A 23,232-nucleotide genomic window follows, 5' to 3' on the forward strand; every position below is an offset into this window, starting at 1 on the left:
ATATGGAGTCTACATTTTGAGGATTTCCATATTGTACTCATACCCCTTTCTACCTCTGAAGGTGAACAAAACAGTCAAAAGACATTCATCTCCTTACTGCTGCCACCTCTGCTGTACTAAAACCTTTTATTTTTCTGAGTTTTGTTATTCCCAATAAATCTCTTAATGTAGGAATACTTAACATAAAATGTGAAGTTCTAAGAAAAGTTATTTGTGCTGAAGAAATTAAAAGGATTCTCTTAAAAGTAGAACACTTACATTTTCATTTATATTATGTTTTTGACTTTGTATTTATTTGGCTGGACCTCTGAGAGAGAAAGTGATTATATTTATAAATGTGAAGCATTTTTTAGAAGTGTGAATTGTTGTTCTCTATTTTGTAGCTTGGTTGGTTTTCATTTTTCAGACTAATGAAGACCTCCATTTATTTTCCTTTTTCTTTCTTTTTTGCCCTAATATATGCCTTCATATAAGCAATTATTTAAAGTCCGTTTAAATAAAACTTTCAGAGGGCACCAGCAGTTGTAACGCCTGAAGTAACACATCCCCTAGACTGTAAATGGGCAATGACTGTAACCTGATGGTCAGTGTGACCACAAATCAGTCAGCTCTTGGAGTTCACTTGCCCACATCCCCAGCCACGTGCCTGGGTCACCCCTCAGGCAAAAGGTTGGATAGGCATGTGGAGAGCACAGTGCTGACATCCTGGCTGCCCAAGTGCCTGTCTCAGAAACAGAGGCCAAGTGTCCCAGGCTGTGCTTTGACCCACAGGGGAATGGCCGTTCATGGGAGGATATGAGGCAATGCTGTTGTCCCTGTTCTGTTTTTTTTTTTGTGGGTATTAAAGCAGTGGGGATTCTTTTGCCAGCTTCACGAGTCATAAATTTTCTGCTTTTCTTTTTTCTTGTTCTTTTTTTTTTTTTTTTTCCTTTTTGGAGGGAGAGTGCTAGGGGCAGGAGGGAGGGAGAAGTGTCTTACAAAGGATGCAATATTCTGTTTTGTAGAGTGTGATTTGTTATTGCGCTAGCAATAAAGAGAAAAACAATGTTTGTGTATTGCTGCTCTTACAGTATTTCATCATCTTCTGAGACTGATAGCACAGCCTTTAGCAAAAAAGAATACTTTGCTGCAGTTTCACTCATGTCAATATATACCTTTGAGTACATTAAATTCAGTGTGGAATAGTTAATTCAGGACCTTGACCCATACTTGCTTTTTGAAACCATTCTAGCTCTTAAATTCTGATAATAAGCCAGAGGCTAGTACTTGAAACCTATCCACAGTGCACTACAGCACTTTCTGAGTCAAGGTTTTCCTGTTACCCTCTTCTCTAAAATGTTTTCTCTTTCGGTTTGCACTTCACACGCAGAATTATCAGTGCCTATGTAGAAAGAGAGCATGTCTTAATTTAGCAGTTTCGTGACAATAACAGTATTCTGCTGCTCAGAAAGGGTCAAAACAATGTTCTGGCTGTACTGCTCTGCTGAAAAGTGAAGGAGTGTCTGTTTGCAAATCACTGGAGAGTACATTTGCAAGAAGTTATGAAACAGCATTTCAGCAGTGGATGGAAAGTAGCTGTGGAAATGTGTTGGATAAAAGCTATAGGGAGACCTTACCATTTGGTAGTCAAACCCCTGCAGTTCTCCTCTTTAGGATAGAAGCAAATTACGTATGTGAAGCAAATAGTTTAGAACACAAAGTGAAAAAGAATTTGGAAAGCTTCATTTGTCTTTTGTTTGTAATTTTCTCCAACTCCTGATAGTTGGAGACCAAATTATATATGCATATGCACAAAACAAGAAATCTGCAGTACACAAAATGAGTTAGTGTTTTTGTATTCCCAAATATAATTAATGCAGTCAGGGTGTGTTTTGTTGCAGCCTAGAGTTCTTGCCCTTTACATGAGATCTTAGTTGAAACCTCATTGAAAAAGAGATTTTGTAAAGGAGCTCTGGTGGAAATAGGGCTGCCAGGAATAGGCAGAAATATTTTGTTCTTTGTAACAGAAAAGTCATGTGCCAGCGTCGTAACAGGGAGAGACCAGCAGAGGATTTGGCCATGCTGAATTCCAGTGAAGAAACATGATTTTTAACGTTACTTTGTTTGACCTTTCTAAAATTGCTTTAGAGGGGAAGGGTCACTTTTGGTTTGCTTTTAACTAAAACTGAGATGTCTTCTTCAGTGCTTTCACAGCATGAAATGTGTTAAAAAGGATTTTGTGTAACAGTTTTGCATCCCAGTTTGAAACCAGACTGTGGCATACATTTGACCATTTTGTATTTAAAAAACATATCTGAAAGAAAAGTAACTTTTTTTTTTTTAAACTCTAGATCTCAAAACTAAAATGTGTTAAGCTGACATCCTTCACTTCATAATACCCCAGTTCTTCAAGCACTGTAAGGGCAAAATGCATACAAATCACACGCTTAGTGGATGCTGGCTTCCCAGTATAATATTGCTTGGCTGTTTTGTTGAGGTTTCACACACATACATAAAAATAACAGCATTTTTAGCTGATCCCAATAGATTTTCTCTGCAGCTGCATCACTTGAAAAAAAGTCTTTGTTCCAATTCTTGAAATCTTAAGTATTGCAAGTATATTTTTTTTAAATATCAATTATGATTTATGTGCAGTGAAGACTTTAACGGTTTGATTGGGCTACTAATGTACTGTGAAAAAAAAACAAGAAAATGTGCCCATGAAAAACACTGGCCGTTCAAAGCTGAATATTGAGCATACAGTTGTAAACTCACATGGCACATGGCTGGGTAGGTTTTTTTGGCAGACCCATAGTCTCAACCTGCAGTGATGCTAAAGATATTAGCAAATTAGCACTGCAAAGCTTGCCAGCGTATTCACCAGAGTCCTGCTCATGCTCTCACTGCTGTAATTAAAACTAATTATTTTCTAAAACATAGTAATACATGAATATGTGCAATAATCATTTTGTAGTGGGCAATCTGTGAAGCATTTTTAAGCTTCTTTTCCCCCTCCTCTCTTTGGCTTGCTATGCAGCATGCCTGCTGCCTTGTGTGAGCCAGCATTGTCATTTAGCAGAGGCACACTAGTCTGGTAATGATCACATTTCTGTGTTGTTTTTTTTTTAAGAAATGTTTTTTTGCTGATTCTTAGAATTTGTGAGTTTGGGATATGTATTTTTTCCTTTTTCATTGCCCTGTAGGTTATTCTAGCCTATGTTTTTATTTCTCTCTGATCTTTCTTTGAAAGCAGGGCATGAGGGGAGTAAAAAAAGAGGGAGAGGGAGGGAAGATAATCCAGTCTTTCACAAATGCTGAGCACATGTTTTTCTTGCAGAAAAGAAGTGCCTGGTGTCTCGCTCTTGTTCTTTGGTCATTTGCATTGATTCAGTATCATGGCACCTCCTAGCACCTGCACTGACCAGTATTTTCTGTGCATTTATCTGAATGTTTCTTGTATCTTTCTAGAAGTCCATGAAGCCAGCAGCAATAACACTACACTTAGCACTTGAAATGAAGAAAAAATTAAAAAAAAACCCTTAAACCCCTCACGGCTCTGAGAAGTTAACTGCATTGCACTATCAGAGCAAGATATTTGTGTGTTCATTACAGTCCTACCTCATTTTGGCACAAGAGGAAAAGTTGACTGCCACTTCTCTAACAGAGCAGAGTTTGCAGCTCGTAATTCTGTAGTTCAGGCTCACAAGGCTGAACAACGTACCCTGAAGATAGGGACAGTGATCATCTCCTGGACACCAGTTATAATACAGAAGAATTTCAGCCTTTTCCTCAGATTCAAAATTGCAAGCAAAGTCTGCATTGTTTTCATCTATCTTAGTCTATTACTAAAAGAAAAGTGGAGTAGTTAGTAGGGTAGATTCTTGGCCTGGTAAAATGTAGTGGTCAGATCCATAGACAGCTGTAGACCACCAGTGGTGTGAAAAATGATTTTCTGCATAAAGTGTTTTTTATTGTTGTTGTGTGGCGCTTGCATTCTTCCCGTGTTCATTTCTTTTGTTTCCTCGCTTCAACTGAAGAGGTGTGCAGGTTTCTGGATGCCAAAATGAAAGGACAGAGGTGGGATAACCTCTGCTTCACGTGTCACCACAGTCTGGCAGCAGGAAGCCTTTTTTTCCTAGCAAACCGAACACAGTCGTGCTTAACTGTTTCTCCTGTTTTCGATTAGCACCTATGGGTCTTGCAGATATGATGACACCTGGTGAGTCCAAACTACCCCTTCCTCTCAAAGCAGATGGCAAAGAAGAAGGAGCCCCTCAACCTGAGAGCAAATCAAAGGTATTTACCACTCCGCACGTGGTGTTGGTTCAGCCCGCAGGACTCTGCTGTGTTGTCGTCCATCTTCTGGTTTTGGCCTACCCACTTCTGTTCTTTCCTGCATGCGTTTCCATTCACGTGCAATTTCTTTGTTTGTTTCTTCTTTTTTTTTTTCCTTTTTTCCTTCATTGTGTGGATCTGAAAGTTACTAGTTCTTACGGCATTTTAACTTGCGGGGGCAAAGCTACCCAAGCCAAAAGTTGCGTGGGGATTCGGCTGTGCCAGGTGGGTGGGGAAGAAGGGTCTTGCCTGATTTCAATACTTGCAGCCATTTTTCTCTGCCTTCAGTTATGGCTTCCTGTTTTGGCTGGCTCAGCAGCAGCAACATACTTTAATATTTTGCTTTCTTGCCTTATTTGATAAAATAAGGTGAACAGCTTGTTGTTTTTCTTTCTTTCATAAGGGGAAACCCATGCTTAGCATTCCATGTGAGCTTGAAATAAGCATGGTGGCTTAGTGACTTTAGCCAAGCATCCAGCAAACTTTCCAAATTATACTAATTAACAATGTTGTTTTAATACTTTATATATATATATAAATATATTTATATATGTGTGTGTTTTCTGTATGTGTCTCTCTGTTTATATATATTTTATATATAAAAAATTGGTCACTCTGTTAAACTGGATGTATTTTTTTTGTTTTTAATAAAGTTTTCCCTGCTTTGTCATATTATTTTTTTTTTATTCCTCTACCACAGGATAGCTACAGCTCTCAGGGTATTTCTCAGCCCCCAACCCCAGGCAACCTGCCAGTCCCTTCCCCAATGTCCCCAAGCTCTGCTAGCATCTCCTCATTTCATGGAGATGAAAGTGATAGCATTAGCAGCCCAGGCTGGCCAAAGACTCCATCAAGCCCTGTAAGTGGCTCTGATTTTTTTGGTTTTTGTTTATTTTTTTTGTAATTAATTCTATTTTAATGCTTGCTTGTTTGTTTTATAAATTCCTTTTCTTCATTATTTATCCACTAAACAGTTATCTTTCTTTGTAACACTGGGTACAAATTCTGCTCTTGGACACATGGCTGTAAGTTCCACTGCCTGGCTTCAGTGGGGCCTGAGCATGCTTTTCCAAGGGCAAAATTTGTCCCAACCGTACTTTAAAATAAGAAAGAGTAAAATCGTGTGCATCATGCAAATGTGCTGTCTGGTAATACAGCAGTTGTTGTGAAGAAAACATCCTGTAATGCATCAGCTTCCAAGCATGCCGACTGTGTTGTTAAGGACAATTCCATTTCTGTTCCTGGGCCCAAACTCCTTCACACAACTGATTTCACTCTGGTTGCTGCACTTGTCTTTGCTAGTGTTATTTAGGAAAAATAAAAAATGAAAAAAAAAATCCCACACAACAAAAACTAAGATCCAGCAACACTTGAATTGTAGCTTTAGTGCCACAAAAAAAGCTGCCGTGTGTATTTTTGAAGCATTTTTAATTTTGAATTGTGTATTTTGAAATATGATTATTGAGTTCTCAGGGCACAATCTAAAACAGAATTGTTTCTGATTTGCTTCATTCAGTTGTTTTGAAATAACCCAGATTGTGGGTAGAAAAAAAAAATGGTATGTGTAAGTTTTTAGAAAGCTGTTTTTAGGTGAATCATGTTTAATTATTCTCTTCCAGGAAAAACCTGAGAGAGATGCATGGAGCTAAAATATAAATGGCATATATTTATACATGCACACAGAAAAATCTGTGTACATGTATATACATACAGAAAAAAAGAGAATGCAGAATATGTGGCTTCTGCAGAGCAAGTGTCCACTTAGCCATTTTTGCTTTTTTTCTTTTTTATAATCAGGAAAATGTATGTAGTTCCTATTCTTTCTACTAAAAATAATGATCATATTTTCTCACTTGAGAAAAATATTGCAACAGATTTTTGTGACGAATATCAAGTTTTTTCTTCCTGTGCTAACATGCACGTAAAATGCCAACAATTCGTTGGTAATTTTCACAAAGTTTTATGTTGAAGAGTGTGTCTTGGAAAATAGAGGAAGGCCAATTGGAGGAAAAAAGGTCTTCCCTTCAGAAAGCCAGACATTAACGAATGCCCTGAGCAGAGAAGCAGCATGGCATGAAGTGCACCACCTGGATGTTTTGATGTTTATTTGGCAGCAACTTTGAGTCTCAGAAGGCAGCTGGTGTTACTTGTTCCCACAAAATCTTATTTGTTCTTAACAGCATTTATAAGGGGGGTGGGACACAAAAATATGGGGTTAGTTTTGGTTGTAGTAATGTTTTGACTGTTGCTTCTCTGGGAGGAAAGCAAGGCTACTGCACAAGTTATCTAACCTATCAAATTCTTTTACAGCGCGTTCCTGAGCTCATTGTATGAATTACATAATAAATCCTAGAGCCACCATTGAATATTTTCCATGTAAATATAGCAAGTATAGTGTTGGAAAAAACAAATGGACAAAGTTTGTGCTTTCAGTGTAAAAAGCTTCTCTTCTGAATGCCCTTCTGTTCAAATGCTGCTGCATTTTTAGCTTCACTTAGCTTCTTGGTGCACAGGTTGGGATAAATACAGTGCTTTAGAATGATGGAAAAATAAGTGCTGTAAATTAGCCGATCTCTTTTTACCTATGAAAGCCAGTGTATTGGATAACTTCATCGACCTTAACAGCAGCCTGACATAGACTGGAAGATTGATTGCAGTCGTTTTATTACACTTGGAAACAGACCAGATTTGTTCATTAAATCCCAAAGCAGCTTTCTTGTGCTACAACTTCTCCATTTCAGCAGAGGGTAAAAGCAAGGGTGAATGGTCTCACGATGTACCTGTGATCCTACAAAGTGAGTCCTCTCTTTGAGTAGTTCTATATGGAATTGAGGCATAAGAAAATGTAGAGAAGGAATTGTTCACCATTATGTTGTGAAGGCTCTTAAGTGTTAAGATAAAAGTTCACTTTTGCTGTGTGAATTTTGTACTTAGCCTGTGTCCCTTACAGTGGCTAAGCGTCTTTAAAATTCTTTAAAAGAGAATTTGAAAATGAGTATGCACTGTGCGTAGTCACTGCAACATGAGTAAAACACTAGGTTATGAAAATCCCATAAAATGTTGTCTGTTGTTTGTAATTACATGTGCACATGGCAGTAGAGACGCCTGAGTAGCACTGTCTCTGTGGTGCTAGCTTTGAGGGGGTTTGCGGAGTCCTTCAGGATATATCTTGGCAGAGGATTGTGTCCTGTAACAGCCTCTGTCTGAGATTGGCCTGCAGCTGTTTTGCTGTATTTGCAGCTGTATTGCTGCCTGTGTATGCATACTGTTCTGTAGTGAAAGAGCACTGTGTAATAAGTGTAGTGTTGGCAAATCCTTTACTGAAGTGGGGAAAGTGAACAGTAGATAGTTCTATAAATACAGGTAGCTAGGGAGATGTGCAGCAATAACTATCACTGCCCTGATGTGAAAATTTCACATTAAGTTTTTGTTGCTCTGGATTAGGTAGCTTCACCGTGCCACAGTCTGTATTAAAGCTGCACAACTTCAATAGGGGATAGATATATTGAAAATAAAGTATGGGGTTAAGCAAATTTAATAGAGGAATTGGCTTTGGCATCTGTATTCTTTGTTGGGTTTTTTTTGTTGTGGTTTTTTTTTTTTTTATCATCCATTTAAAGATGGATAGTAACATCTGTAGAATAGCTGGGAATTGAGGGCAGAGTAGGATACAGCTAAGTTAATGAAGGTCTATGCAACAGGATTGCACCGGTATTTTTTACTAGAATTATCAACAAATCAAAGAAAAGCTCATCATCTGTTTTCTTTCAGCATTGTCTTGCTTGCACTCACTTCAGCTAAGGATCTGTTAATTATGTCATCTTGTAATAAACCTGTATTTTCTTGTAGTTAACATTGACCTATAGGCAGATTTAGGCTTCCAGCTGAATGCACCCTTGTGGATCTGAAGTTTGTGTGTAGACTAGTTTGCACACATCTGTCATTTTTACATGTTTACATTTATAAAAACAGAGAAGAGAAAAAGATCTTTACTCTTGAGGAATAGCATTTTTCCCACCAGTGCATTCTTCTAAAGTTAACATTTCATTTTAGAAGAAAATTGTGCCCATTTTACAAAGCCTGACAACCTGAAAGCTAACACAGTAAGAAACACTTCTTACCTTCTGTAAGCTGTGAAAAGTTTTCAGATTATACTGTCATTTTAGAGCCTGCTGCCGCATTGCTGGAAAGCAGCATTATTTGAGACCCACAGGAGAAGAGCACGGAATGAAAAATTCTTTACTGGCTTCCATTCTGCTGAGTCTGATTTGAAAAAGAGAATCTTACCATATAAAAACCAAGGCATAAAACTGGTAAATCTGAACGTTCTTAATGCTGAACTACCATAAATTTGAAATAGAATCTTCTTTGTTGCCTTACATGTTAAAATACGAGGGCATATAATATTTACTGGGTAAAAGGTGAAATTTCCTACCCTCATTTTTACTGGAGTTCCTTGGCTTCCTAAGTGCAAATTAAAATTAATGGTAATGCTGATGAACAGTAATGTAGCTTTGTTATTATTACTGCAGTTGGTAGAGTAGCATCAATTTACTCTGCTGTTTGAATCTACAATCATCTATCTGCTTACATTACAAAATCATATTAGTAGCAAGATGACTTGTCTACAGCCCTCACTGCACCCTCCACCAAAAAATCTATATTGAAAAAAATTCTCTTGAACACTTAAATACATAGCAAGTGATGTTTTGAGTAAAGTGTTTGCCATTGCAGAGTCAGTTTGTGCTTCCATTGCATAATCAAAATCTGCAGGACATATCAGAATACTTTCTTGCCAGCCACTTAATATTAGTAAAACAAATTCAGCCTTGACTTTACTATGATTTCTAATGCAAGTGAATCTGACCCAAGTAAATTAAAGGCAGTATCTTGTTGCTAAGTGAAGAAGGTAATATTATCCGTCTGTAGGAAGGACTACTGCAAGGGAGTTGCAGGAAGTAAAGCAGAAAACTTTATGGGAGGCTATTTATTTAATTAAAATGAATATCCATTCACTGGAAAGAACAGCAGTGGCTCATGGAACTGTTGGATCACACTCTCTTGGCTTCGGGTTTCTTTTCTCCTGGCTCTCCTCCAGTATTGCCAAGTTTCAGCTGGAGGGAGATACAGAGCCTGTCATATTTTCCAGGCTAATGTGCAAGATGAATGGTGGCAATGCTTTTAAAATCATTGGCAGTTGGATGCTACTATGCTGCATCTTTCGTGGTGTCAGGTGCCAGCACTCACCATCACAGTGTGGGGGCATGCACAAGTGGCTGGTGCTGTAGCACCCATGGTACACTTCTAGAGTCTTGTTTAGAAGTGTTCAACTAGAATTAAGGTATTCTTAAGAGCAGCACTGTCTCCTGTTCAAAGTAAGGAAAGGCAAAGGAGGAAAAGAGTGGTTGACTAGATGATTTTGATGTGTCTTCTGCAGTCAACGAGCAAGTTTAGGATTTTACTGTATAGAGAGTATGTTTCCCTTCATATACTTGGCTCCTTTCCCAAAGCTTTATATCAGTCTTTCTCTCTTGTGTTTAGTTCTAAGCCACTCCATCTTCCAGTGCAGGGCAAATCACTTCACCCTGTGCAAGTGGGAGGGTCTGCCATCAGTGGTAACAGCTCCACTCTGCTGTCCGATCAGAGGCCTTAGACGGTGTGTGGTCCATCCACACATGGCACAGAGCCCAGCTTACAGATGCAAGAAGAGGATATGATGAGAAGTTATGTGTTCTAGCTTGTGTAGCAGCCTCAGTGCTTTCACTGTCCCTAGAAAAAAAAAGAAAAGGATATCGAGATAGCGTGAGCTTTTGTTAGCTGTCAAGTCAGAGTAGCAGCAAGAGAAAGGGTTCAGGCGTGCAATTCTGCTTTTTCCACTTCTTTCACTTTTCCTGATAGTGCTTCAGCTCTGATTGCTGTGAATCCTGTTTTTCCCCAGGTCATAATACACATTCTCTTCCCAAGGCAGGACATGTGAAATGACCATCTTCTGTTGTCCTTTTAAGAGAGGAGAGTATTATCTACTCCTGAGCATTATTGACTCAGACAGCTGATTCACAGTTCTCAAAGAGTATTGCCACCAATCTCCTTGTACTGTGGGCACTCTTAATTATCTTTCTCTTGGCCAACAGTAGTGCAAACAGACAGTAAAGCAATACCATTTATGACTCTCTAAATTGGGTACCACTCCCCAGGGTACTAGATTTTTGTAATCCATGCGTTAGGCTATCTTCGTGCAATTCCTGTTCTGTTGAAACACTTCTGGGTCTTCTAGCCCTTTTTAAGGTGGAAAGGGAGAATGTTCATTAGTTTGTTTTTAGTATATGCTGTGTGGGACAAATGTGTTTTCAATTTTGCCAAAATTACTGCTTGCAAAGCACTTTGAGATAAGTGGATGAGAAGCACTATGTGAGAGATATTTGTTATTAAAATGAAATGAGGCAACATCAGAAACTTGCCTTCTGGGATCCAAAGTTCAAATTGGTGAAAGAAACATGAGAATGGGGAGTTTGGGCCCTTTTAATTAAAAAGCTGAATTTTCAGTATATGGACAGAATGTACTGTTTGTGCCTGAACTAGTAGCCTTCATTCCTGACTGTTGTGTGATAGCTTTAGTTTGTTTGACATCTTCTCTTTATCAGTGTTGTGAGTTTCTTACTTTCTTTTCCCTCCCCTTCCCACCCTTCCCCCAACTCTTGTTTCTTTTTGCCATTCAGAAATCAAGTTCCTCTACCACAACTGGAGAGAAGATCACGAAAGTCTATGAACTTGGCAATGAACCAGAGCGCAAGATGTGGGTAGACCGGTATCTCACGTTCATGGAGGAGAGGGGCACCCCTGTGGCCAGTCTGCCAGCTGTGGGCAAGAAGCCCTTGGACCTGTTCAGGCTGTATGTCTGCGTCAAAGAGATTGGAGGTTTAGCGCAGGTGAGAGGTGCCTCACAGCAAAGCTTTGCAGAAGTCAGCACACCATTTTCTAGAATATTTCCTGCTGGTTATGCAATTGCATTTACAGCCCTGAAAACAGAATTAAGTAGAGTTTGATCATATTTATGCTTTTATGTTTGTCTGGAAGTCATCTTGGGCTACGTGACTGCTCTAAAAGTCTACAGTTTGAAAGAAAATTGATCATTGCTGTAGACAGTTCATTGTTGTTGCATATTCACAGTATTCCAGTAATGCTGCTAAGAGAAGGGGAGAGGAAAAGGCCATTGCATCAAATTCACCTGTGAAAGCAGATGATAGAACTGAAAGGAAATATCTGAAAGAAAAGAGATTTGGAAATCCATTCTTCCCAGACAGATGTACTGCCTCTGAGACAAATCAGTTCATTTCTCCAGAAAAGTTTTATTCTTTAATAAATTTAAATTTTAAAGGTAGATTTATTCTTAAAAACAGTCTCCTTCATCTCCAATTCTCCTTGTTTTCCAATTGTCTCTATACAGTGCACTTGTGTCTTAGACTTGTGTCACAGACTGTGCTTTTCCTGTCTTTGGAAAACGTTTACAGGATATTTTGGTTTGCAATGCAAACATAATCATTACAAAGAAAAGATGAATTTCTTAGTTGTGAAGAAGGGAAATGAAAGTAGGAAGAGCTGAGAATAAAAAAGTGCTATATTAGAATAGAGAATGTGCAATATCTGTGGCCTTATTCTTCCTGAGCATATTTGTTATGCCACAGATGGAAGAAGCTTTCATTTTTGTATTCACAGTCAGCTGGAACTTTAGCAAAGGAGTGCATGGAAATAACATACATAGGGTTCTGTATGACTGACCTCCACAGAGCAAAACTACGTGTTCCTTTGTCTACAATATCAAAAGTTAGTAAATCGTCAGTATTTGCAAAGTTAGATTTTGTATTTGACATTAGTTCTCCTTTCCTAATGCTTACAAAGCATCCTTTTCATCTACAGGGTCAGTCTGGCCAGGTGCTAGAAGCTACTGTGAAACGCTGAGATCCTTATTTTCTGTGAATTCAAGAGCATTTGTGCATATTTGCAAGACAAGGGCTTAAAGATAGGGGTATAGATAGATGTTTATGCAGTATTTAATATTTAAATACATATCATATTACAATAATTAGAAAATATTATCTCAAAAATGTAGTAAGTCAAATTAGCTCCTTAGAAAATGAGCACATTTTAATGATCTATCTGGTTAGCTCAAGAAAGAAACTTCCAACATTAATTAATACCATTATCACTGCTGTTATTAATAGTACGCTTCACAACACAGGACTTGACTGCTGAATTAAATCACTGATCCAAGTCCAGAAATGTTAGCTATTCCTGTTATTAGAGGAAGGCAGAGAAACCTAATACACTTCACCTTGCCTGTTGTTAAATGCTATATATGGGCAAGAGACGGTATCCTGACATTTTTAGTGATCAGCTCATGCCCCCCAGCATCATAAAGATTTGATTACTTTTAGCTGAGAAACTTTATTACAGGTAAATCGTATCATGCAGCTGCTCTGCCTCATACACCATGATTGTGCCCACAGCATGACTCTTAGAATGAAAAATAAAGCAGGGGGGACAAATGGGATGTTCTAGAGAGTTGTTGGTGTTTGCTTATCACATGGAAATTTATTTTATTTGGGGGCACTCGGTGTTAATTTGCAATGACAGTCATTATGCATTGCCGAAGAGTAGATGCTGTTCACTTACACTGATTTTTGAAGGATCTTGAGTTACAAAATTGTGTGCTACAGAACTGATAAGAATTGACACTGAAAGTAAGGGCTCTTGGTTTTGCTGTATGCCCACATGAATGATCACCATGTTTATCTGTTTGGGCCTACTGTGAGGGAAAGTGCTTTGCTTGATGAGATTTATTTAAATGCATCTGAGTGACGCTCTCCTAAAAAGTTGTTACTCCAGCTGCTACACTGCACCATCTCCTGATTCTGCCCAGAGAGTGACAGGGAACGTCGCTGTGCAGCAGCAGTACGTGCTCTCCGAATACGTGCTTTTGATGGGATCCCAATATGAGCAGACCAGCTGTTGGCAGCCTTCTTTTAAATGCCAATATAGTGGGCATTTAGGCATGAATATTTCTGTTTGCATTATGCAATGTGTTCATTATGTACCACTTAGCTGAACGTCAGTAGGCACAAAGGGCTGTGTAGCTGGGTTTCAAGCCTCGGCAGGGGCAATTTATGGAAAATATCTTTTTTAACTCTTGGGTTCTTGGGGGATCTACCAGAGAAATAAAAACACTTTGCATAGCCATGCAAATCTGCCTGCTATCCTCAGAAGTCTGGCAGCAGTATTGATGTTATTAAACACAGAGAGAAATCTAAGAAATATTTCTTTTGCTGTCAGAAGGGCGTAGGAACAGTATGGCTAATGATAACCTTTATGACTAGTGAAATTGAGTTGGAATCATAGAATCTCAGGCCTCAGGACAAGTACAAAGCATCATGGCATGCAAGAATCAGGATTTTTCCTCAACAAAGGCCCAGATGCTCAAAGCCCATTTATGTCATGCTCCCTCCCATCCTTGGACCATACCTAACAATTGCACAACTGGTTGAATGAACTTTAGGGCATCAGATTATACAGCAAAAACAATACTCTGTCTGATATAGGTGCATGAGCCAGTGGCATCATCCAAGATGACAAATGAACTAAGCTGGTACTACAGATCAGCTGTGTTTGAGGAATTCAGGAAGAGAATCTTTGGATATTCTCAGCCTTGCATTGCAAACAAGACTCACAGCAGAGTTGTGCAGTCAGCACCGCAGTACAGGGTGTTGCTGGACTAGCCCTGTGTGTTTGAAGTCTGCCATAATTAATTAAAGGGCCTCACTCCACTCTGCATCTCATCTAGCCAAAGGATCATTGATCTGTCCCTGCAAGATGCTGTGAAGTGAAAGGACTCAAACCAGGAATTATAGGCTAAACTGTCTGACAGCTGGTGGCTATTCTGGAGAAAAAAATATTTTTCATATCAGTGCTCAAACGCATAAATTGCAGAATAATGCTGTTGTTGCTTTTTAAATTAGTTTTCAGAAGCTGCTTTTTAATTAGAATGGGGTGGGTGTGGGTGGGTGTCAGAGTGAGAGTGAGTGTGCATTTGCTTGGAGATAAATTGCTAAATGAAGAGCAGAGGCCCTGGAAGAGTGCAGGGCATTTAAAAGATGCACCATGCAGAAGACTTTGAACAAAGCTTTTTATGTAGCTATCAGCAGGTTCCTGAATGGTTTTGTAACTGTAAATGCTGTCTATGCATTACTGCGTGTGGGCGTAATGAGCATTAGTTAGAAGAGAAAAATAAAAAAAGTAAACCAAGACGTTAAGTACTTTATTTTTTTAACTTTTTTTTTTTTTTTTTCTCCTGACTTTTAAACAAACCACTTTGCTGCAAACCAATGATTCTGTCATTTATTTTGCTAGGTTAATAAAAACAAGAAGTGGCGCGAGCTTGCAACAACATTGAACGTTGGCACTTCGAGCAGTGCAGCCAGCTCCCTGAAAAAACAGTACATTCAGTACCTGTTTGCCTTCGAGTGCAAGATAGAGCGAGGGGAGGAGCCCCCTCCAGAAGTCTTCAGCACTGGAGATACTAAGAAACAACCTAAGATTCAGCCGCCATCTCCTGGTAAGCAAAAAAAAATGCAGCCTCTTACACAACCATTTTTTAAACGCAGAAGATACTCACTGGGTTGCCGTTTATATCTTTAGAAACATGTCTTGCTAATATTAGACAAACCGTGAGAATAAGTACATTGTTTTTAAACTTGATCTGGTTCCTGAATTGAGTCAGATTAGATATGTGACCCAGTTATATCGCTGCTCAAGATGTTTCTGCCAGCATACCCTTAAGATTCAGAGTTACGTTGTTTTAGACAAAGTGAAAGAATTCTGCAAGGATGTGCTTGTGCTGTGTGACGTGAGGCAGCCAACGCTAGGATTGTCCATTTGTCTAAAGATGAGATCCTCTTGCCTGCACACTGATTACCACGACTCTGAAGCTGCGTTTTCAGCATGGCTGTTGTTCAGTACAACTTCAGTTGGAGGCAGGATGGCAGGTGCTGGGCTAATGAGTGGATCTCAGATGGTTGCTCTGATGTGGCTCATGTTGAATGTATGGCAGATGGAGAGAGCTGAGAGCGTGGTGTATCCCCACTGCCAGACATTGTAGTCTGGAGGCACACACGCTCTTTATTCTATTGTTGTTAATCCTGTATGCCAGATAAGTTGTTAGCATTACCGTTTTCATCTTCTCTGAAACATCAAAACTGGAAATGATTAATTTTGGCTGATCTTTATGTGTACAGTGTGGTGTTTGGAACCACACAGTTTTCTTCCTAAATTAATTTAATTTAAGACTCAAAAGATTTCATAGTCATGACTGAAGGGAAAATCTTTAGCAGTGACAAATTTAAGCACTTACGAAAAGGTGTAGTAGGTATTATACTATTACATTGACATCTAGACTGCCCGTGGAAGAGGAAAATTTTCCTTTGATTTGCTGGTTATTAGACTTTTCTGAGCATCACAAGTGCTGTTAGGCAGATCACCTTGTGTTAATGCCAAGAGAACGTAATTCCTGGAATGTTTACAGCAGTTCCCTGTGAAAGGCAATAACAGAAAAGTATTTAATAACTTCTGTTATTTCACTTCACTGGCAGAAAATAGGAAGTTGAGAGTCAGGGACCCATCAACCTCTCCAGGGATTTGCAGGCTGTATTGTACTACTTTGAGATTTCCTATTGTGCATTCCAGAAAATTCAAAAACCCTTATCAGGTAAAAAAGCTTTGGCCATTTCATATGATAGTGCTTTGTCCTTTACAGAAGAAGATAAAGGTGATAACGCTTAGATCTTTTTGTGTATTTTTCAGCTTGAGGATTTGGGAAAGTGTTGTTAAAATCTTCCTAGCTACATTTCCTTGTGTAAATCCTTAAATAATTCCTCTCCCCCATTAGCATTTAGACTTATCAGGTACCCCAGTGCTGATTGCCTAACACATAAGATAAGTAGATGACTTTGTAAGGTGAGTTCAGAAGATGGAGAAATACACTCAGCACAAAAAGAGAAACCTGTAGTCCGAATGTTTATTGATCTGAAATGAGCATGTATGTCTAGAATATTTCCCAGTGCAAAAATTAAAAGGTGTTGTGTTTACCTGTCATTCCTGACAAGACAGTTAAGGGGCAAGAAACTGTTCAGGCTTACAAAGGAGGGTGATGAGGAAATTCATCTCTTTCTAAAACAGCAGTTTTAGAAGCAGCAGCAGTACTGAAAATGAAAGGATGTTGTGCTTTGCGTTATCCTCCCTTGCCCATCCCCCTCCAGCACTGCTCTCAGCAGTTTGTTCAGGGACAATCGTTGTGAATCAGCTGAAGTTTGAGCTAAAGAATCCTTATTTAAATACATAGGCAGGAAACAAAGAAACACCAGATGTACCATTTTACTGAGTCCTTTGTATCAGGGCACTGCAGATGAAAATGACAAAGTCCAAGTTTAAATTTATCATAACATTCAAGGAAGCCGTCTATGAGGGGAACTGAAACTATTTTTCTAAAATAAAAACACAGCAGGACATAGAGACTAGTACAGGAGGAAGCAAGCAAAGATCTCAAGATTTGTTTTGTTGGCTAGAAAAGAACTCGTGTCACTGAATGGACTGCACTTCTCTACAGAGAAAGGCTTTCCCAGTGTGTTTCAGCTTCAGTACATGAAATCCCGCTGAGGTATAGACGCTGCAGAGAGTACAGGCCTGTTCTCTCTAATACTCAGCTTTTTTTCTTGCTCCTTTTTCTTCAGTATATGCCAACATTAGCTGCACAAAAGAAGTAGAGTTGTGGATGTATTTTAGATAATCTGTTACTCTTGGGCATTCAGAGGAAACAGGAGCCCAATACAACAAGAAACAGTGGCCTCAGAGGGTCCTCGCTTTAACCATTCACCTCTGTTGTGCAGCTAGCTCAGCACAGGCAAAACAGCTTTGAAGCCAAATCCTTGTGCAGAGAGCTAGTGGCAGTGTTACTGCTTTGGGAATTTTGGTTAAAAAAAAAAAAGCAGGGAGGCTTGTCTCAGAGAGGGGCTGTTGTATTTTGTCCAGTTCTACAGCTGATGCTACAAGATCTGGGTCACAAGAGTTTAAAAACCAGCTGATCTTCATAAAATTTCTGAAAATAAATATTTTAACTGCTCTGTGCCAACCTTCTTGGTATGGAGGAGAATCGAGTTCCTGTTTAGTGTAGATGCTCAGGAAGGTACAAGCAGAAGCACAGGGTCAGAGCAAGTTGGTTCTTGTGGATGTCCCTCATCCAAAGGGTGGCTGTGTGGCTGCCTCAGAGGTGACTCTTGGGGCATTGTAGTGCGCACGCTAGAAATATAGTGTGACAACTGGAGCAGGCAGGTGCCAGCAGGAGGACCCACCCCTCAAGGGAAAGATGTGATGTGCAAGTTGAACTTAGGGGACTGTGATGCAGTGGTCTGGGTTCGTGTGTTAGTCCATTTTCTTGTAACACGATGGTTGGGATTTCCCATCACTACTATCAGCAGCAAATGCACTGTGAATTTTTGGCTGCATTGTGCAGTTTGTGTGACTCTGAAAAATGCAGACTGAGGTATTTACCCTGTGCCAAAGGAGTGGGATAGGTTCTGAGGCACAGCTGGGAGGGGGGATGCTCCTGAGTAACACAGAGCTGCTGGCCCCGGTATCAGCAGAGGCTGAGTCACAATAGACCTGGAGAACACGTGCATGTTCTGGGAGGAGAGCAAAGGAGCGTTTCCTTGGCAGCAGAGAAACAAGACTTGGGGAGGGGACAGCGGGGACATGGCACTCCATAGCCTTTTGATGGGTGCCTCTGTAACCAAACCCGTCCGTCTTGGCTGACTGACTGAAGTGCTATTCTTAGCAGACAGGTGATGTCATGCGAGCGGTGAGGCCAGCCAGGGAATCCCCACGGAAGATGGATGGGTGAGGGCTTGGAGGAGGGGGGCAGGCAGAGGCACCCCGCTCGCACCAGGAGGGACTCTGCCGTAGCCGATGCCCCCAGCCGGCCAGAGTGGGGCACTGGGTTTGTGCCGTGTAAATTACCCTCCCAGTGTGGCGGCTGGCTGCTGGGCTGGAGTGTGTGAATATGCTTAACCCTCAGTAACCTTTCCATTGTTTACTTTAGAGTATACATTTGTAGCTTCTGGCAAAAGGTAGGCATATCCTAGAGAGCATGTCAGGCCTCATATTAATGGCGTTTCAAGAGGTTGCTGGGTTTTTTCTTTTCCTAGAGGGAAAAAATTGCTGGCAAGAAAATGCTTCTTTCAATGTTTGGGTTTGTTTTTTTTTAATCTGCGTGTTTCTGTTCTGGTAAATAAAGGGTCTTTCCTGAAAGCAGCCCGCACTGCCATGTAGGCTTTGCAAGGAAAAAAACAAGCAGTGCTGTGATTCTGTCCCTGAGTGAACGGCGTGTAGGGCTTCAGTTCTCACTGATGACCTACCTCTATTTGTGCCACTGTCTTCAATCAGACTCAAACAGAGAACTATAACTTCACTCCTTGTTTTTTTCTCTTGGTCTTCATTACAACTGCGTATGAAGTCTATAAAATAGTTAATCAGCCTTTGCAGTAGCAACTGAAGAGAAAAAGGAGTGTGATTCCCATTCTATAGATAAGAAAAACCAAGAAAAACCACCGAGACATTTAGGTCATGAATATCATTCTGAGTGACAGTTTTCTAAGTTTTGCCATGTATTGCCCTTTGTATGATCTCTCCTGTTCTGCCCAGACACAAATCAGCATTTCAGACTCTCTGAAAAAGGACCACACATCTAAGAACTCTTGTAAAAAGTTTGATTTCACTCATATGCCCGGTACTGTGTAGAATTTTTTTAGAGGACTAAGAAAAAAAAAAAAGAGCTTGAGAAGATCCATCTGGTTAACTTCCTTGTGATTGGCTGAAACACTGCAAAGCTTTAAGTAACTGAAAATGACATCCTACAAGGAAAAGAGTTACGTTACTTAAAAATTATATCTGCTCTACCAGTAGTAAACATTTCAAGTATGCACTTAGATTATTCTTCCTCAAGGATGTGCTTTTTCCACTGACACTAATATTGGAATTAACTACTCAGTGAGCTATGAGCATATGACATGGATAGATATGTATATCCACACTTGAGCTCTTCTTGGTGGCTAATGACCTAATCCAGAGGTTGACACATTTGCAGTCCCTTCTCTATAGGAGTGTGCCTCACCCAGCAAAGGCCTAGAGCAAAGTTCATTAACTAAACAGTACCAGAAACTTTGCACTTTTTATAAATAGTATTTGCCTTCAATTTTTCATATGTTTGTTAGCAGTCATTTAGAAAAGTGTCAGGGTGGTGGGGAACAACTATAACTACCACCAAGCAGATAGAAATGTAGCTTGCAGGTTCTCAGTTGGATATCTTCTTTTCGTTCTTTCCTTGTAAAAAAGGCATCTAAAAATAATGTTATGTGTAAGAAAGATTCTGAATATTTACACAGCCCATTAATAGTGAAAAGTATTTTACTTGTTTTATTTAGATTTACTTTAGATATTAATTAATTTCTTTGCTCAGGTAGAATAGGGAAGAACTTAATTGCTGCTTAAAAGCCAATCATCAGAGAAATGTGCAGGGTGATGCAATATCATTTTTTACTGTAAGTATATGGGTAAAGTAAGATGTTTGCTTACATGGTTCTGATATAACAAGATGATGGCGTGTGACAACTCAGAAATGCTTTCAAGCTTTTTAGAAGTAATCTAGCATTGTGTTTAAAGTGCAGCAGACCTTAGAATACAAAAAGGCAGGAAAATGATCCTGTCTCACCCAGGGGTCTTATATACAAAAGGCTCATTTTACATGAACATGATGATTTTCTTTATTATTTTACATATATGTTTTATTACGGCACTAAAGCCCTCAGTCAGCTGTAGCATTAACTGTTGCACGTTGTGGTAACTGTATTAATGCTATTAGAGAGCTTTTCTTGAAGTTTTTTGAACCTCATTACAAGGTGAATATAATCCAAACACACCTTAGAAAGGTGAGGACAGGAGCAATATGGTCTACAAAATGTGCATTTTACGTATGCTCTTGCTACTCAGACTGATTTCCAATAGTGGAACATGTGTTACAGATATAAATGAAACACATAAAAAGGGTGTTCTTCAGTTAAAAACAAGCTCTGCCTGTCAGGGTGATGTGTGTTCTAGGATTCTGAGTCAATTATAAACTACTCTCTCTTTCACATAGAGAAGAACAGCATATGCTGCTGCTTCCAGTTTTTCCTCTAACGGTAATTTATAAAGTTTTGTTAATTAGTTGTTGGATGACAATAGTCAGGCATTTAAAAATGCTCGCATGAAGGTTTGTAGAATCAAAAACACCTCTCAAGCCATTGCCATGTCTTTCTAAGTTTATTAGGTATGTGATTTTTTCTGTTTGAAAATAGCATCCAAAGACTTGATCCTACACTTTCTTGGGAAGAATTCCTGCTTCAAACACCAAAGTAGACATTGCAGTCTGATACAAAGCTTAGGCACTGTTACTGATGCCCATTTATCACCTTCTAAATCAGAAAAAATGCCACATCATATGTTGGAGGAGGACTTTCTCAGTATTTGTATGAAAATAGAAACTGCACTGTCTACTTTAAAAGACTGTTCTGAATGTAATTTATCATTAGCTTATGTGATATATTCATTTAATGTCCTTATTACTGCTCAGTCTCTTTAGAGTAGAACATTACATGCTTCTCTCCATTTATCGCCACATCAAAAATGTAGCTATTTCCAGCTTGGGATATTCTGTGATTCTGTTCGCCATAGTTAAGGAGGCCAGTAGTGCATGTACTCTACTGCTGTCTGAGATCTCAGCATAAAAATTTTTGCAGAATTGACCTGATCTTGTTACACGTGCTCTACAGTGATCCTAGGTGCATTTTGTTAAGTTGTCCATTACTATTTTTACAATGTTATGCTTTCTTCTTACCCCCTAATGGCCCTCTAAATTTCTTGAATTCAGTCTTTTGCCACATTGTCTCAAAGATGGCATAGGTTGCAGTGTGCCCCTAACTATTAGCCATGTTTCATCTCAGAAATGCCTGCGTTTTAGTAGTAAAATAGATTATGTTCTTATATTAATACAGTGGTTTAAATTTGTAGAAGAAGCTTCTGGTTGAAATTTGCTTTATAAATATCTGTATTGTAGTGATCATATATATAAAGAAGCTGTGCCAAAGAACAACTTTCATCTACTCTGTTGTAAACTATAGACAATTAACTTTGTACCTCTGACCTCTGATTTAAATGATCCTTCATCTAGATGATTTCTATTCATGTTGCTTCAGGCAGCGATTTAAATTTGTGGTTCTAGGAAAGATGATGGCTATTACCTCATAGCATATCCTGGTCTCAGAGGATTTTATGGAAGTTACAAAGTAGAGATGCATGGTATAAGCAGGCCGATGGGGGAAACAACCAGTTTCTCTCACTGATTGTTATTATTTCTGCAATAATTTGGTTACTACCTTCTAATATTTCCTTTTTCTTTAATCTTCCAGCTAATTCTGGTTCCTTGCAAGGCCCACAGACTCCACAGTCTACTGGCAGTAATTCCATGACAGAAGTGCCAGGCGATTTGAAGCCTCCAACACCAGCATCAACACCTCATGGACAGATGACACCTATGCAGGGTGGCAGGTATGAAATAGGCTTTGCTTCATTTTCTCTTATGCTGTTATTCTATAGCAGTTAGTTTTTCTCAACTATACAGGCACACATCTGATTCTGTGTTGAGCCAACCCAACCTTAGGAGTGGCAAAAAACCATCTCTTTCTGGAGGGAAGAGAAGGAAAGGGAGGAAGGATTAGGATCTGCGTTATCAGAGAAGGATCAAACAAGCAGTAGTGCAATCTAGAGCGTGTGAATATGTGAAGATTGGGGTGGGAGGTTGAAACCAGTAGCATCATCTTAGAACCTTATATATGTAGCTTTCTTTCCTGGGTGCACAGATTCAGAGTATTATCAAAAAAGTATTATAGTAACAGTGAGATAACAGAGAATTCAGCTGGATGGACCAAGAGATCCCTTTCAGAAATGATATTAGGAAGGTAAATCAAGTAGCTGTTTAGTCTTTAGGAGGAATATATGAAACAGATAAAAAATAATACTAATTTGACGCAGCATATGAAGCTTGTGTGTTTGTGAGGAACACAGCTTTGTGAAATTTCAGAAAAGTTTAGACTTTTACATGGCTAATAGGAACATGCACAGTTAGGTGAAAAACCCCTGTCATTCAGGTAAGTATCCAGATAAGCTTGGAGAAAAAAAAGTTAGATTTTTTAATGATTGTGAAAGTTGTTTGCTTCTTCCTCAGGTGTATCCTGTGGTGATCACTGACAAATGCAGCAGTGTTTTGTAGGCTGGTCTGTTTTCACATTTCTTATGAATACAGGATGATGTTAATGCCTCCTTTTTCTCATCTGCTAGAAACAGCGCAGTTAGTGTGCATGATCCCTTTTCTGATGTAAGTGATTCAGCATTCCCGAAGCGAAACTCCATGACGCCAAATGCACCGTACCAGCAGGGAATAAACATGCCAGATATGATGGGAAGGATGCCATACGAGCCGAATAAAGATCCTTTTGGTGGAATGAGAAAAGGTATTTTCTTTGTGGCGTCTTCTTCCCTACTCACATAAATGTTATCAGGGCACTCTAGTCATCAGAATGAGCTGCATGTCCAGCTGATTCTGTTGGCAAAACAGCGGAATTCTTGCTGCAAAAACAGCTACATTCTTGTAGCAGAAAGGCAGATCCAGTGCAATTGTTCAATTCTGGTCATATTTTCCCTTCTCAGGGTCATGCTGTGTATTTTAGACTTAACTATTTCCTAAACCTGCTTATAGGAACAAATTTCAGGAACAATGGCATAAAT

At 39.4% G+C, this 23,232-nt stretch overlaps 1 protein-coding gene across 1 annotated transcript in view; it reads left to right on the forward strand.

Moving 5' to 3' along the window:
- ARID1B (AT-rich interaction domain 1B) overlaps positions 1 to 23,232 on the forward strand; it is a gene marked incomplete at both ends in the record, with an annotated part of 315,911 nt that overhangs the window by 279,489 nt on the left and 13,190 nt on the right. The window contains 6 exons of the mRNA XM_079550855.1: positions 4,166 to 4,275; positions 5,015 to 5,173; positions 11,031 to 11,240; positions 14,716 to 14,920; positions 21,858 to 21,996; positions 22,786 to 22,958. Coding sequence (XP_079406981.1) covers positions 4,166 to 4,275; positions 5,015 to 5,173; positions 11,031 to 11,240; positions 14,716 to 14,920; positions 21,858 to 21,996; positions 22,786 to 22,958 — 996 coding nt within the window. The remainder of the gene's footprint in view (positions 1 to 4,165; positions 4,276 to 5,014; positions 5,174 to 11,030; positions 11,241 to 14,715; positions 14,921 to 21,857; positions 21,997 to 22,785; positions 22,959 to 23,232) is intronic.

This window comes from Tetrao urogallus (genome assembly GCF_951394365.1).
Source record: "Tetrao urogallus genome assembly, chromosome: 2".
Classification (NCBI taxonomy): domain Eukaryota; kingdom Metazoa; phylum Chordata; class Aves; order Galliformes; family Phasianidae; genus Tetrao; species Tetrao urogallus.